At 39.2% G+C, this 16775-nt stretch overlaps 1 protein-coding gene across 4 annotated transcripts in view; it reads left to right on the top strand.

Moving 5' to 3' along the window:
• Positions 1-16775, top strand: part of SPATA18 (spermatogenesis associated 18) — a 42451-nt gene that overhangs the window by 10079 nt on the left and 15597 nt on the right. For 3 of the 4 annotated variants that reach the window (XR_007773575.1, XM_050947778.1, XM_050947779.1), the window contains exons 2-5: positions 276-381; positions 500-615; positions 2731-2849; positions 8729-8824. Coding sequence is in view for 3 of the 4 variants with exons in the window: in XM_050947778.1 (XP_050803735.1) it covers positions 276-381; positions 500-615; positions 2731-2849; positions 8729-8824 (437 nt within the window). In the remaining variant the exon portion in view is untranslated. The remainder of the gene's footprint in view (positions 1-275; positions 382-499; positions 616-2730; positions 2850-8728; positions 8825-16775) is intronic. The other variant, XM_050947780.1, reaches the window with a different exon arrangement.

Raw genomic sequence — 16775 nt, 5'->3', positions numbered from 1 at the left:
CTCAGTCCATGAAAGGACCTTCCCTTTTATCCCATGACAGCTTAATTAACGTAAGAGCCTTTGGTGAGGGACCTTGTCAAAGGCTTTCTGGAAATCTAAGTACACTATGTCCGCTGGATCCCCCTTGTCCACATGTTTGTTGACCCCTTCAAAGAACTCTAATAGATTTCCCTTTACAGAAACCACGTTGACTATTGCTCAACAGTTATTTAGAAAAGTCAAAACAAAATAAAACTAAAACCCCAAACATATGTTTTAATTCCTCTGATTTACAGATTAACTCATGTGATCAGAATCTGAACCGATGTTGTGAAATCATAGAAATGAACTCCATGATTCAGGGTCAACTCTTCACAATCCTCAATCAAACAGCTCGAGAAGGTGAGAATTTTCCATGTCTCTATGGTTTGTATGTATCGCCTCCATTTTCTTTATAAGTGCAGACTAAGGATTTTCTCTGCATTTTTCTCACATGTACCTGGTTTATGTATTCTCTTAGGTGGGCATTATGCAGGTGTAGAGACAATAAAATCTCGTCTCCTGCCGTGGCTGGGAACTTGTTTTTCCAGTACTACTTCGGGAAGGCCCTTTGAAACCAGTCTTTCTCTCATTCAGGTATGCTGAATGCTTATTTTTAAGATGATAACAGTATATAAATCAGAGACTTCCTGCAATTAAAAATCAATGTTGTTTTTTTTACTAACTGAAACAGTGTTTTCTCACTGTTTGCCTTCTGAACTATTTCCATCATTGTTAACTGTGACAGTTCTTTCATTCCCCCTTTAAAGCTTTTTTTGAATGACATAAGTCATTAAAGTTAATTTGACTAAATTAGCTTAGCAAGCCTAAGGTCTTTTGTCTTGTCTAAGAAACTAATTTCTTAAATACATTTTTACATCAAGGTTAAGTAATTTGCTAATTAGAAGTTTGCTATGATATCACCCTAAGACTTACGCCAGACCTGTATTGGAAGCAACTTAGTGTTTTGTGAAACTCCTCATGTGAACTGAGAGGTGAGCATAAGATCCCATGACCTCTGTTAGTTTTTGTTCTTCTGAAGCTTGGGCTCTAATACATGTGTTGAGAGATTTTATAAATCATGATACCACCATGCATCTAACTTTGAGGACTAGGATATGTCAAAGTTAGACTCAGGACTCACAGTTTGTCAGACCACTCTGTATTATTATCACAGCGCTATGCTAATAACACCCAGATAATGTGAGCACCATGCAAGACACAAACTATCTTATTTATACAGATAAAAGGGCGAGCACTTAACAAGATAACAAAGGAAGCAGAATCTGATAAGTTTACCTGGGCTAGGCATGCATATCTTATTTCCTTACTAACTATTACCGATCTTCTGTTAATGTTTCGCCATTAGCACCCTTGTTTATGCCTGATGTTTCTTTTCCTGTCACCTGTATTTCAACATTCTTATTTCTGCTTATAGGTACATACAACATTTCTTTAATCCATTCTTATTTTTACAATATAATTCATTCTACTTTCACAGATAGCAGTGGTGTGAGTTCCTTTTTCTCTTCCACTGCATGATTCATAAGTTTTACAGAAGGTGCTGTTTACAATACTTCAGCTGGAGATGCAGACCTTCTGTGGCACTCTTGTATGTTTTGGGAGAAAACAGTAGTATTAGCTAGTGGGGAGATGAGAGGAAATGTCTTCATGCTTTCCCTGATTTCTCACTTTACATTTTGCCCCCCCAAAAATCACTGTTTACAGTTTAAATAAACTATTTCCCCTGGGTAAAATGACATCCGACCATATGGACTAGGATTAATCTGGCTAGGGTCTGTACTTGGTACAGGGAGTAGAGCAGTTTTCTCTTAATTTGTTTTTACAAATGACAACATTTAAAAAGGTGTAGTGAAAGAAATAATCTGCATGATAATTTATGGGTTTTCAACTGCATGTGCAAATGAAAGGAAAGCCTTCAAACACTGAATTGAAACCCAGTGCACAATTACTAGTTTATTTACAGTTTTATAAGGGTTTGCAATGTGGTATTAAAAGCAGAGTTGCTTGTGCAAGGGTGTATCCTTTTCAGTTCTACTAGTTGCTTAATTTGCTCTTATGATTTCCCCCCATTATTTTGCATGCCAAGTAGTGTGTAAAAAGTTAATTAATACAGGAAGAATTGTTGGCATATTTAGTTCAAAGAGTTTACTAGAAAGGAAAATATATGGACAAAAAGTAGTATGTGTATTTGTGTGCATATCCATATGTATATCCATCTAAGATCTATCTATCTTACATTGAAATAGTAAAGCACCACTATATGTAACTTTTCCCATAGTGTAATTTAATCTCTCTCTGGCTGTTTTGTGCTCCCTCTCTATTTGACCAAGTACAATGTTTTCTTTGTTTAAGATCAATTTAGAATTATTATTTACTGCATCATTTCAGAAATGCACAGCCTGTCATGAGACATTCTAAGGCAGTGTTTTTCAACCTTTTTTCATTTGTGGACCCCAAAACATTTTGAATGGAGGTGTGACCCCTTTGGAAATCTTAGACTTAGTCTGTGGACCTCAAGTTGAAAACTACCGTTCTATGGTAATGACAACCATCCACAGACTCCTTAGACATAGTCTGCCCACCCTCAGGGGTTTGCGGACCCCGGGTTGAAAACCACTGTTCTAAAGAAATGTTGTATAGCTTTCAGGCATAACATTCAAAAAGTGTGATATTTGTATTTCACTGTAGGAGTCAATTGAGAAAGAAAGGCAGCTGAGGGAATTTGCCAGCACTCGGAATCATGAACTACAACAGTTGGAGAAAGAACTGAACTCAACTCGTTTACAACTCACCTTAGTGCAACAAGAGTAGGAGAATTAACTGTGTATTTTTCAACAACAAATTGATTTTTCTTCTCACACCTCACTTCTAATAGAGATTTGCAAAATGTTTCATTTCTGCTTTGAAATAAGAATTTAAAATGTATCTAGACTCTGGATTTTCTGACTTTGAATGATGTGGACTGTATACCCAAGGCATTAAAAGTCTTCTAGTAAGTAAGTTTAAACCTTGGTTGTTTGGTTTGTAAAATTAAAATAATTTTAAAAATCATATTGGCTGCCTGAAAGACAATAGGCCCGGCAGAAATTAAACATTTTGCCCCGAAAACTTTTTATCATAATACCAGTAGCTTATTTAATACAGATTCTGTACTGCTAGTTGCACAGAGGGAAATTTTCATGCCACATATGGCATTTGACACACTTTGGATATATCCAAATATGTGGTGGTTTTTGTTTGTTTGTTTGTTTGTTTGCAGTGCTGCTGTAGTTGTGTTGGTCCCAGGAGATGCGAGACATAAGATAAGTATGGTAATATCTTTTATTGGCCCAACTTCTGTTGGCGGAAGTAAACTTTTGAACTACACAGAGTTCTCCAGGACTAGAGAAAGAAATTAGAGTGCCTGAGCTAAATATAAGTTGGGACAGATAATTAAGCAGATCTACAGGATCTCTACTGTGTCCCAACTTTTGAATAGTCTTTTGGAGGAACCACTCTGGTGTGACAGACCTCCAGGAAGCCCTTCTTTTTAGCTTCAGGGTAGGCCACCCAGCCTCACCATCTTCTAGACTGAACCTCTGGGCTCCAGCACTCCTGCTTCATATTGTGAGATCTGTCTAGTGAGTCCAATTGAGATAGACTCGTGGTAGAGACTTGTACACTCTTCAGAGACTAATGCACCTCAGCAAGTATTTGCAGTGACTTCAAAGCACAGTAGAATTTATTACACAGCATTGGAAGTCCTTAGGCTAGCACAGTGAAATAAAGGTTCAAGCATAGTTCATTCCGGTCAAGCCAGAGTAAACCACTAGCCAAACTGTAGTGGATTCCATCTTAGGCTCTGTCTCTTTCTGACTCCTTAAGAGAGCTTAGCTATCTGTCCCCACTTGTATTTAGTTCAGACATTCTGATTTCTTTCCCCAGACCTGAAGAACTTGGTATAGTTTGAAAGCTTGTACCTTCCACCAATTATAACAGGGTTCAAAAAGAACTAGGTAAGTTCATGAAGGATAGGTCCATCAATGGCTATTAGCTAAGATGGTCAGGGATGCAACCCCATGCTCTGAGTGTCCCTAGCCTCTGTTTACCAGAAGCTGGGAGTGGATCACAGGAGATGGGATCACTCGCTGATTGTCTGTTCTGTTCATTTCCTCTGAAGCATCTGACATTGGCAACTGTCAGAAGAGAAGATACTGGGCTAGATGGACCGTTGGCCTGATCCAGTATGGCCGTTCTTATGTTCTAACAGAAGTTGGTCCAATAAAAGATTACCTACCTTGTCATATTTTGGATTATGAGAGAGACATTTCATAGAAAAGGTATGGTTGAAAAGAATGCCCAATGTTTTATCCTTCCAATTACTTACAAATATGCTTCTCAACAGATAGGAACAGGTAGGTCTAGCTAGCAATCAGAGGTATGACTGCGGCTTGTGTAGATGTACCTGAGCTAGTTTTGATCTAACTAGCTTGAATAACAACAACAGTGAAGCGTAGTTTATACAAACCCATCTGGAACCCTGGATATCTACTATTGAGCAGCTAGCTTGTGCTGCTTCTCCTGGTGCCACAACTTCATTGCTATCATTATTAGAGGTAGCCAGATCAAAGCTAGCTCAGGTACGTCTACATGTGCTGTAATCATACCTCTGACTGCAGTGTAGTCATACCCAAAGAAAGGGAGAAAAACCTTGCATAATTATGATCTTTATCTATTAGAAAGATTTCTGTCTTCCTTAAGTAGAGAATGAGGCCGCTCCTGTGCATCCAGTGAGCTATAGCATCCAAGCACTCTTCTGGGGTAGATGCTGAGGTAGCAGGTTCTGCAGGGCAAGAGATGTATAATTATATATCATCAGCACACTAATACTCTAGTGTTCAGAAATTATGACTGCAATCCTGCTCCCCTTGACATCAGTTCCCAAACTCCCATTGATTTCAATGAGACCAGGATATGGTCCTATCTCACCCAGGGCCTCCTTATTTGTATCAAACAGCATATGGGTAACAAAATAGATGCTTGAGGGACACCATATTTTAGTTACCTTAGTAATGACATGTAACCATCTATTACCTCCAGTTGTCTCCTGCCTTTTAAGTGTGAATGGGGGACAGTCATAACAGTAACTTATTTGGATAATTAAATTAAGCAAATAAATAAAGGTAGTAAATGAAGATTAATATCTTAGTGTCAGCTAAAACTAAGCTATTATATTTGCTAAATATAGCAACATATTATTTCAAAGGAAAATAGCAATGAAATGTGTGCAGGAACAGCGATATATTTCCTGTAATGTTTTCATTGATGTCGTCATAGGCAACTAAAACTTAAAAAAAGGCTGCTAGGAGTGAAACTCTCTGCACATTTATGTTTTAACCGCTTAAAAGTTTTTGTTCCCTTTAACTTGAAATCTGTATTTCACTATAAGCTGTGCTCTAATAGCCATTTTCAAGAAGAAAACCCTCAATATTAAAAGCAGCTGAGGCGTGAATTGGAAGAGGGAGGTAGAGAGTTGGTTATACTAACCCCCAACTTCTTGCCACTGCTTTGGGGGGAGGAGGGGGGAAGGAAGAGGAGCTGTACCAATGCAGCTGCACCACTGGAAGAGCTCCCGGGTGGCTGCTCTATACCAACGGGAGAGCATCTTCTGCAGACATAGTGCTGTCCACATGAGCACTTCTGTTGGTGTAACTTATATCACTCGGGGGATTTTTTTTTTTTCACACCCCATAGTAATGTAAGTTATACCAACAAAACTGCTAGTGTAAACATAGCCGTAGTAAAATTGTTGACTGTAGTTTGCATAATGCAAACATCAACTCTCCTGAAATGAAAATGCATTTTCGTGGCAGTGGCTGCGGGACTTGTATTTAATCAGAGCTAAATCTACATCATACAGCTGATATTAGTTAAATATGAAGAGTGTTTGGGCATGCAAGGGAGGGAAAGAATGGCTTGCACTGCTCTCCAGTGATGGTGCCTTCCAGTTCATTTGTGGTAGTGAGGGCTTCTAGGGCTATCTATAACTGGCCTTCCTCACCTGGAAGGGTGGGCTGCCAGACTGGGATTAAAGATCAAATTGTTAAGGCTGTACTCAGCAGACCAAATGAAGAGAAGTAAACGTGCATTTTGTGTATGTTTTTTATTCTTTTTTCCCATAACTTCCGAAGTTCTCATGAAAGTTGCATGCTCAGCTTTTCAAGTTGCTTATGACATTTCATGACTCATGAGTCTCTCTCATTACTGGAGCAAAGTAAAATAGTGTGTGAAAGACAAAACAGTGTTCTCCTCAGTCAGGACTTTTGGGGTTTGTCTTCTAAGCAGCACCAAGATAGTACTGAATATTTAGGAGTTTTCTAAACATCATAGGGTGTATCATCCCCAGGTAAAGGAAACCCCCAAGAATGAGAACCTTCAGAGTTTACCTCATAAAGTTCCTTTCTCATTGTCCTTAAAGTATATCAGAAATGTTTCATAGGCCTGCCAATATCAAGTGGCAGGAGGAGATGAAACTACACAGATTTTCTTAGAATTATGTGGTTGTGAGACCTCTTTGTTATACCTCATGCCCCCTTTCACTTCTGGCAGTACAGTAACTCCTCACTTAAAGTCATCCTGGTTAACGTTGTTTTGTTATGTTGCTGATTAGAGAACATGCTTGTTTTAAAGTTGTGCAATGCTCCTATATAACATTGTTTGGCGGCTTTGTCCACTGCTTGCAGGAAAAGCAGCCCATTGGAGCTAGCTGGTGCGGGGCTTGGAACCAAGGTGGACTGGCAGCCCTCCTTTCAGCAGTTCCCCTAAGTTCCCTGTATGGCAGCCACCCAGCAGGCTATCAATTGCCAGCAGTTCAACTGTCTCGCCCCACCCTCTGCCTTGGAACTGCTCCCGGGAGCCTCCTGCTTGCTTTACAAGAGTAGGGGGGAAGATGGGAGCTAATGTCAGGGTGTCCCCCTCCCTCCTGCTCCTGCACCCCGCTCACCCCATATCCATAAAGCATGGGGGGACGACATGACAGGGCTCAGGACTGAGGGAGCTTTCTGACAGCAGCTGCTGTCTCAACTTGCTGATCTAATTAAAAAGGCAATGTACTTAGAGTAGGGTCAGCGTACTGAATGAGGCAATGCATCTCTCTCTTTCTCTCACACACACAGTGTGTGTCTCTGTCTCTCTCTGCCCTCCCTCCATTCCTGCTGCCTTGTAGAGTGTGAGGCTACATTAACAACAACAGGTTAATCCTTGAGGGTTCAGCTGATTGCTAATTCATCATTTAGCAGCAAGGCATTCACTGGGAAATATCCCACGCTCTAACTTCACCACCTCAACCAAGCTTCACAATCATCATTGCTGTGTACCCGTATTACATTGTTTGTTTAAAACTTATACTGTGTATCTATATCTATATAAAATATAGTCTTTTGTCTGATGAAAAACATTTCCCTGGAACCTATCCCCTCTCCCCCCTGTCCCATTTATATGAACTCTTATGGGGAAATTGGATTCGCTTAACATCGTTTTGCTTAAAGTCGCATTTTTTGGAAACATAACTACAACGTTAAGCGGGGAGTTACTGTACAGCTCACCAAAGGGTTGTGCTGACTTCCTGTGGGCTGACCCCAACATTGAATAACAGAGGGGATTAATGCTGAAACTGTTAGCATTGATTCTTGTGGGTTTGCAGTGGGATGATGCCAATTAGAGTAGTTAGCCTCCATTTTTGCATCCTCAATCCTCTGGCTCATATGCCCACCTCTTATCACACAACTGAGCACAGTGATCAGATATGGTCAATGTTTTTCATCCGGAACTTTTTCTCCCCAGAAAAGGCTGATTTGAATCAACCAAAACATTTAGGGAAATTGTAAAGATTTTGGTGAATTTGTTTCAGTCAAAACGAACAAAGAAAAAAAGTTGGAAATGTTGAAACAAACTACTTTTCAACCAATTTTCAATTATGGTAGACAGCGAGGCATAGACATAGGGAGGCCAGATAACAAGCATTTCAGCAAAGCCTTCTGTATGAACAGGAAGAGATGAGAAGGGAGTTAAGTACAAAGAAAGGTTCATTATGTAGGCTGGAGCAAATCTGCAGAAGACTTAATACAAAAGAAGGCAATTTTGAGCTGGATCCTGTAATAAATGGGGAATCATTGGTAATGATACAGGATGATGGTGGCGTAGTTGCATTTCTTTGTACAATACATATATGAAAGTGGGCAGCAATATTTTGCACATGTAGGAGTCTAGAGAGCAGGGACTTGGGGACAGAGATGTGCTAATTAAGTTAAGAAGAAAAATGAAGGAAGATTTTGGCGATGATGCTATGAAGGCAGCGGAAAACAGGCAGTGTTGTGGAGCTGGAGATGGGCAGGTTTGCAGATGGAGTGTTCATGTTCAGAGATTATGCCAGATTATGATTAATGGAGACAAATTGGGACATCTAAATTAGGGACGGAGATGGAGTAACTGGAGCTGTATAAGATTAATAGTAATGGGTTACAGAACAGTAATTCTGCTGGTATAGTTTAGTCAGATATGACTTTTGCAGACTATGCATGCAGGTGACCTGCAAAAAAAAGGAAAAAAAAAGTCTGCTAAAATATTTGCTTTGTCATGCAAAATTCAATGTGAGAATCTGTACCTTTTAATTTAAAGGTATATTTCTGGTTATTAATTTCTCTTGCAGTCTGGCAGAAGCCCAGATGGCTCTTGAAGACACAAAGACCAAATCAGCCACTACCCTTTTGGCAGCAGAGGATGAAATTGTTCATCTAAAAGCAGCGTAAGAAAAATGTGGTGTACTGTAGGGCTATTTGTGGCAGTAAGGCAGCATGCAAAGACATAGGTTGTGATTTGTTTGTGTTTTGTTTACATTTTTAGAATGCTCAATTCCCCACTGTCCTATGCTACTTCAAATAAAGGGGAATAATTCCTCCTACTAACACATGAGACCAGGCAAAGCTTTTGTGATGTGTTGTTCCCCTTTATAAAGTTGACTAGCTGATCCTGATCAGTTGTCTTCTAGACTCTAGCAGTTGGATACAGCTCTTTTGGCTGGATAGGCTTTGAGGGTTTTTTTTTTCCTGTGTTCCTCTCTCCAGTTGTCTGGGTTTTGTTACAGTTATTTATGCAGGGGTACTTTACTAATAGTCTCTCTTTCTTTTCTTTTTTTTTAACCTCACTTTTCTTTGGATTATTTAGAGATATGGCCCATTAGTTGCAGTGGTTTCATTATCTCTCTTGGCCAGAGGATACCCAACAAAAAAGGCATGGTTTGGACACATCTGGCTTTCTCTTAACAGCCAGTTGGTTAGAGCTTCGGCTCTGTGTATAGAGAGACCCTGTGATTTAGTGGAAGTAGATCCAGGGTGCGAGGTCCCATGTTGGTTGTATGTCCAGTGTGAGTAAAGCATGTATAAGAGGTCCCAGGAGTGTCATATACAAAACCTGAGGTGTATTAACAGAAGTGTTGTATGAGAGACTTGGTAGATAATTGTTCCCCTCTACTTGCCATGGGTGAGGTCTCAGCTGGAATACTGTGTGCAGTTCTGGGCACCACAAACTAAGAAATATGTGAACAAATTGGAGAGAGCGTCCAGAGGAGAGCAGTAAAAATTATAAGACTTTTAGAAAGCATGACCTCTGAGAGAAGTTTGAAAAAATAGGACCGGTTTAGAGAAAAGAAGGGACATAGGATCACAGAATATATGGAAGGGAACCTCGAGAGGTCATATAACCTATTTCTGTGCACTGAGGCAGGCCAAGTATACCTAGATTATCCTGACAGGTGTTTATCTAACCTGTTCCTAAAAATCTACAATGAAGGGGATTTCGCAGCCTCCCTTGGTAATCTATTCTAGTACTTATCTATTGTAATAGTTAGAAATATTTTTCTGATGCCTGACCTAAGTCTCGCTTGATATGGATTAAACCAATTCTTGTCCTATGAACACAGAGAACAATTGATAACCATCCTCTTTATAAAAGTCCTTAACATATTTGAAGACCATTATCAGGTCCCCCTTCAGTTTTCTTTTCTTAAGACTAAACATTCACAGGATTTTTTAAAAAAACTTTTCCTCATAGGTCAGGTTTTCTAAACCTTTTATCATTTTTATTGCTCTCCTCTGGATTCTCTCCAATTTGTCGACATCTTTCGTAAAGTGTGGCTCCCAAAATTAGACACAGACTCCAGCTGAGGCCTCAGCAGTGCCAAGCAGAATGGAACAATTACCTTCCACATCTTCCATATGACAATATACTCCAGAATGATATTAGCCTTTTTCACAATTGCATCACGTTGTTGACTCATATTCAATTTGTGATCCACTATAACCCTCAGATCCTTTTCTGCAATACTACTGCCTAGCGAATAATTTCCCTTTTTGTGTTTTGATCTTTTCCTTCATAGGCATAGTAACTTTGCACTTGCCTTTACTGAATTTCATACTGTTTATTTCAGATCAGTTCCCCAATTTATGGAGGTAATTTTGAATTCCAATCCTGTCCACCAAAGTGCTTGTAACCCCTTCCAACTTGCTGTCATCCACAGATTTTATAAGCATACTCTTCACTCATTATCCAAGTCCATTAAGGAAAATGTTGAAATATACCAGACCCAGAGCAGATACCTGTGGGATCCCACTAGATACCTCATCCTAGTTTGACAGTAGAGCACTGATAATTACTCTGAGTTTGGTTATTTCATCCAGACCACATTTCCTTAGAGGTGACAGCTTAATTGACTAGTCAATTCATTCTTCTTATCTTCAGGTCAATGCAATCTTTTCACTAGCAGAAAAGAAGTTTTGATCTAACAGGATGTAAGATTCTTCTGATATTTGGCTTTTCAGAAGAGGTGATTTAGTCATGCCTGTTAAGCAAGATGCCTGCAATTTAAATGTAAATGGCAGTGTTCCACTGCTTGAAAAAATTGGGGACTTTATGCCTAATAACACTGTAGGAAATGGTGTAACTTTTTTCTTCACAGTTCCCCTTTTCATTCAGAACATTTAAGACAGAGAGTGGACTGCTCCTGACAAGAAACCAGGCCATAAAAGCTTTTCAATCATGCTCTGCTCTCTCAGAAGAAAAGCCTGGTGGGGTTTTTTGCAGCCCAAAGAATTGATCCAAGTATTTCAGGGATGATTAAGAAGTCCATTCTTCCAGTTAACTGGTCCTTGTGCAACTGATATACTGGGGAAAAAAAGTAGTGTTCTTGATCTTATGAACATTACAACATTTCCATGCTTGGGTAGATAAGGTTTACCCATACATCTTAGATAATTATAAGACACCTATCAGCATGGTATGTAAGTACCAAGAGGGACTAAGGTGTTCTTTCCTAAACAATGGATTGTGAGGCTAAGAGTCATGTTTCTGCCTTAATCCAGTTGGCTCTGTTTATCTAATATATAATCTCACCTGATGCTTGCAGGATAACAGTAACTGGCAGAACTCAGTGATGGATTCCCAAATAGGTTCTGGGAATAGATTCTCAGATACTAGCCTTTTGAATGGAGTGCCAGCTTGGGGCACAAAGACACCCATGCTTATGGTCTTCCATAAAGATGGGCTCCCTTGATCTATTGGGTGGAGTCTAGATCAGGCAACTCATTGCTTCAACCTAGAGTTTAAAGGCCAGGTAGTAGGGATCCAGATATAGCATATCAGCATAAATTGAGGTTTGGGGATGGAAAGCATAAAGATGAATGCGTGAGGACCTAGCCCATCAAATCTTCTTGTAGCAAGAGAGGAATTTTCTACCATTCTTAGTCATTCATGGGTATAGTAGCCCTGAATTTCATGGCAGTCTGGCTCATTGAATCAGATCTAGCTAGAGGAATTGGAACTGTGTGAGTCCTCATTCTTAATATGTTTTAAATGACCTTATAGGTTCCTAAATAAAGTGCAAAGTAGTGCGAGTACTGTTTTTCACATTCTGAGAATCATTGCCTCTGAGGCTGAATACTTTCATCTCTCACCTATGAAAGGATAGCCTATTCAGCATTCATCTCAGATGGTCACATATATACACTCTGAGACAGAGCCTCTGTTCCATAAACCTGATGGTCATAAGGGTCCTGGTCACCTTTGATTGTCAGCCTGGTTCTTGAGCAGGTGCACAAGAGGAGTTTTTTAGGATGATTATCTTGCTTTTCCCCTAAGTGTAAGCAGGCTATATGTTCCACATCTTAGGTCCTGTGGCTCTTTGATCAAGGCTTACTCCACATAAAAAAAACAACCTCATGATCTCTAACAGGTGATACTGGTACATCTTTCAGATCATTACAGATTTGAGCATTCCTCCTATGAAAGACAGGTCCTGTATGCTGTAGTTCATCCATTTTCTCAGTTTTTCTTAGCTATACCCTCTGTTCTGGTACTCGGTACTTGAAGTTCCCATTTGCCTAGCAGGACATAGAAGGATCTTGGAGACTGGTAATTTCTTATCTGTTAATTTGATTTCTCCAAATCCTGTACATAGAAACCCAGACATCCATTTGCTGTTATTGTTGTGTATGGATTTCAGATAGTTGTCCTGGATTTTTTTCTTAGTTTTCTTTGTAGATTTTTTTTAAACTGAAGTCTTATTGCTCAAGAAGATCCCAACTGATCAGAGCCAGGCAGCCCATTTTTAGAGAGAGTGATGTCATAGAATATCAGGGTTCAAAGGGACCTCAGGAGGTCATCTAGTCCAGCCCCTGCTCAAAACAGGACCAATCCCCAACTAAACCATCCCATCCAGGGCTTTGTCAAGCCTGACCTTAAACACCTCTAAGGAAGGAGATTCCACCACCTTCTTGGTAACCCATTCCAGTGCTTCAGCACCCTCATAATGAAAAAGTTTTTCCTAATATCCAATCTAAACCTCTCCCACTCCAACCTAAACCTCTCCCCTAAAAAAACTGTCTTTTTTCTTTCTCCATCTGCTGGAAGGAAGTACTTGTATCCACTTATCTGGTTTGGTAAAGTGGAACTTAAACAGGATAGAACCCCAATTGAAATCAATGAGAGTCTTTCCACTGACTTCAGTGGGAGCTGTATCATGTCCTGAGACAAATACATGATTTCCTCCTTTCTTTCTTACCTTCACTGCACTGTGGGTTGTTTTTTTTTTTGCTTTTGTTTTTGTTCTGTTTTTGTTTTTTAATAATATTGAGAAATTATGCATAAAAGAACAAGAGAAATTTGTTCTTTGGTTTTATGGCCCACAACAGTTGAACACATTCGGCAACTGAACATTTTCTCATACATTCATATATGGTATATTACTCTTTGTCTGGATTTTTCTTTAAAAGAAAAATGCCAGAATATATCTGAAAGGACTTAATTTTTAATGTATATTTTCAACCCTATGAAAGAACTGAAACTGCTCTGATCTCAGCATGCTTTCATCAAAATTTTTCTCCAGATACCCTCTAATTATCTTTGTGCTTCTATGTCAGTAGAGTAATAATTAATCTGGATTCTGGCATTGTGTGTCTATGTTTTGGGGGCTTCTAAAACTGTATTTTAATCCTATTCAGTCTGTTATTCTTTTCTTGAAATTTTATTGCTGGTCTATTTATTATTTTGTTCAATTGATCATAGTTAAGGCTATTGACTGTTTAATTTGGCCTCTTTTCCAATTGTACTCCTTTTTTATTTAAAAAAGTCTGATTATTTCATAGTACAACTTTTAGTTTTTAATGACCACTCATTCTCCCACTCCAGAATTGCGTCTCATGCTGTAATCAGCCAGGCACCATTAGTATGAGTCTTAAAAACTCCCTCACTTGCTGATGCACTTCTGGAAATGACAGAATTTGAATGGGTCATTTGATGAAAGTGGAATGCCAATACAGAAAAAGTAAAAATCTTGCAAATTAAGATGAAATGATCAACTAGAACAATTTACAATAAGCAGAACAATCAAAGGAGCAGAGGACGTGCATAACCATTAGTTAGAGGTAGAGGCTACCTAATGTGCTCCATCTAAATAGAGAGGAGTCAAGGTTGGTTAAAAGATTAATGGATTTACCTTGAATAAAACTGAATGAAGGAACAACGTGCCAGCCTTTTATAATATGCTATATTTTTATATAATAATTAATCATTGATTTAAATAATTAATTTGTAAAATTTTTAACTTTTTCTGTATTGATGTTGCACGATTCTCCTCAAATGACCCATTGAAATTCAGTCATTTCCGGAAATGCATTGGTAAGAGATGGAGTTTTTATGACTCATATTGATGGTGCCCGGCTGATTACAGTATGAGAGGTAATTCTGGAGTGTGAGAAAAGAAAATTAATAACATTCTTTACAAACTAATTTATGTGAAAACTTAAAGCCCGAAGGAAGCTAAATACCAACAAAGTGTTAAGGGGCCAAAAAACTGATGAGGTATTATGAGTGATTAAACCATGATGATGATGATGATGGTGATGATGAAGATGAACTATTTGTAATGAGGAAGCACCAAGAGGCCTCATCCCAATTATACTAGGGGCTGTATAAACATATAAAGAAAAGATGGTTGCACCCATGTACACCAGTGCTGAATTTGGGCTACTGATACTACAACAGACCATGTTTGAGCTGCTGAAATTGACATTCTGTGGCTCTTTTGATTAAACACTAGTTTTCTGGGTCTTATAGCTCTTGTGTTGTAATTTGCATTAGCTTTAGAAACTTCACACAGAATTTCTTAGGCTGTGACTTTTTTTTTAAATAACTTCCATCAGTCTAAGTTGTCCATTTTATTTTTAAATAACATATAGAAAAGTTTAAGCATCTATGGTAATATTTTTTACCTTTTAACTCAAAAGTTCTTAAAAACTGCAAATTAATCAGCAAGTAAGCATGAATGTATGGTAAACAGGTACCTTTTTTTAACAGATGAATTTTTAAGGCATGCACATGGACGTCCATAGCTGCTTTTCAGAATGTTGTGATTTTTCACAGAACACATTATTTACCACCATTTGTTCTTATTAATGATTTAGGAACACCCACAGACCCAATATCTCCTACAATCCCCAGAATGTTCAGACCTCTTTAGTGTCAGTGGGAAAACTGATAATGTTCTACTGATTTTTGGATCAGTAGTTTTGTAGAGACTGTATAATATTTATTAAATAAAAAATTTAAAACAACTTAATTCTCACTCATGCTAGACTAGCATTGAAAGGGGATAATGTCAAGGCTTTCAAAGACTAGAGGTTGGTCTACTGTATATGTCCCATAAAGAGAGTCTTTTCTTCTAGTGCTTTGTTTTTCTTTTCTATATCTTTAAAAAATTAATCCAATATGTAGTGGCTGCTCTTTTTAATTTGTGATTTAGTGTGGGATTATCAGTGAACATAGCAGGGTACATGTACTCTAACTGGCTTTAAGCTAGAACACGTGACGCTGTTTTTTTATGAGTAAGGTAGATACCTCTTTCAGTAGGTCTCTGAAGGTGCAATAATTATTTGCAATTATTATCTGCAGTTGTGATAGTTATTTCTGATAAAAAAAGATAGAAACTCTTCAGATCTATATAGAACTACAGATGAGGATCATCACATTTTGTACTTAAACATCTTGATGGGTGAGCTTGTGAATAGTGTTAATTGACAAAAGGCAGGAAATACTGAATTACTTTTTCCTTGTCTGATTTTGTTGTTATTGCAGACACCCTGCATTGCCTAACCATGGTAATTGTTAAGGACACTGTGGTAGATGAACTGCATGGCACTATGTTCCTTTTTACTACTTTCTTGTCAGAACATAAAAATGGCTTTACTGGTTCAGACAAATGGTTCAGCTAGCCCAATATCCTGTCTTCCAATAGTGGTCAGTGCCACATGGTTCAGAGAGAATGAACAGAACAGAGCAATTATTGAGTAATTCATCACCTGTTGTCCACTCTCAGCTTCTGGAGTTAGAGGTTGTGTCCCTGACAGTCCTGATGAATGGACCTATCATCCATGAATTTATCTAATTTTTTGAACCCAGTTATACTTCTGGCTTTCACAATATCACCTGGCAACAAGTTACCCAGGTTGACACTGCACTGCCTGAGGAAGTACTTCCTTATGTTTGTTTTAAACATTCTGCCTATTAATTTCATTGGTTGGCCCTGGTCCTTGAATTGCATGAAGGAGTAAATAATACTTTCCTATTTGCTTTCTTCACGCCAGTCTTGATTCTACAGACCTCTACTGTACTCCTACTTAGTCATCTCTTTTCTAAGCTGAATGGTCCCAGTCTTTTTATTTTCCCCTTGTATGGAAGCTGTTTCACACCCCAGTTCCTAATACACCTGAATCTTCCCTCCCAGAACATTGTCTCGTTCATGCAATGAGACCCTGCAGTTCTAACTGGCCCAGCATGTGGAACTGGGTGCATTTCAGAGAATGTCACCATGAAGGTTCTGGACTTTAGTCTCTTACCTAGTAGCCAAAAGCTGGCCTCCAGGACCCCTCTCCTACCTTCTCAATGTCACTGGTACCTACATGTACCATGACTGAGATTCCGTGACTTCCTGTGACCTTTGGGACTTCTGCAGTGGCTAGTGTGGCTGACCCCAGGCCCACCCAAGCAGCTGGCTCTGGGGACAGCTGCTCAGGTGGCCTTGGGGACAGCCATACCAGCTGCCCCTGTAGTGGCCCCAGGGATGGCCAGAGCAGCCATGGTCCACAGCCCCCGGGCAGCAGTCCCTGGGCGGCTGGACGGTGTGTCCACAGCCCCAGGGCAGTGGTCCC

The sequence above is a fragment of the Gopherus flavomarginatus genome, chromosome 3 (assembly GCF_025201925.1).
Source record: "Gopherus flavomarginatus isolate rGopFla2 chromosome 3, rGopFla2.mat.asm, whole genome shotgun sequence".
In the NCBI taxonomy this organism is placed as follows: domain Eukaryota; kingdom Metazoa; phylum Chordata; order Testudines; family Testudinidae; genus Gopherus; species Gopherus flavomarginatus.
The sequence above is the reverse complement of the archived record's forward strand: the minus strand, read 5'-3'. Positions and strand labels throughout refer to the sequence as shown.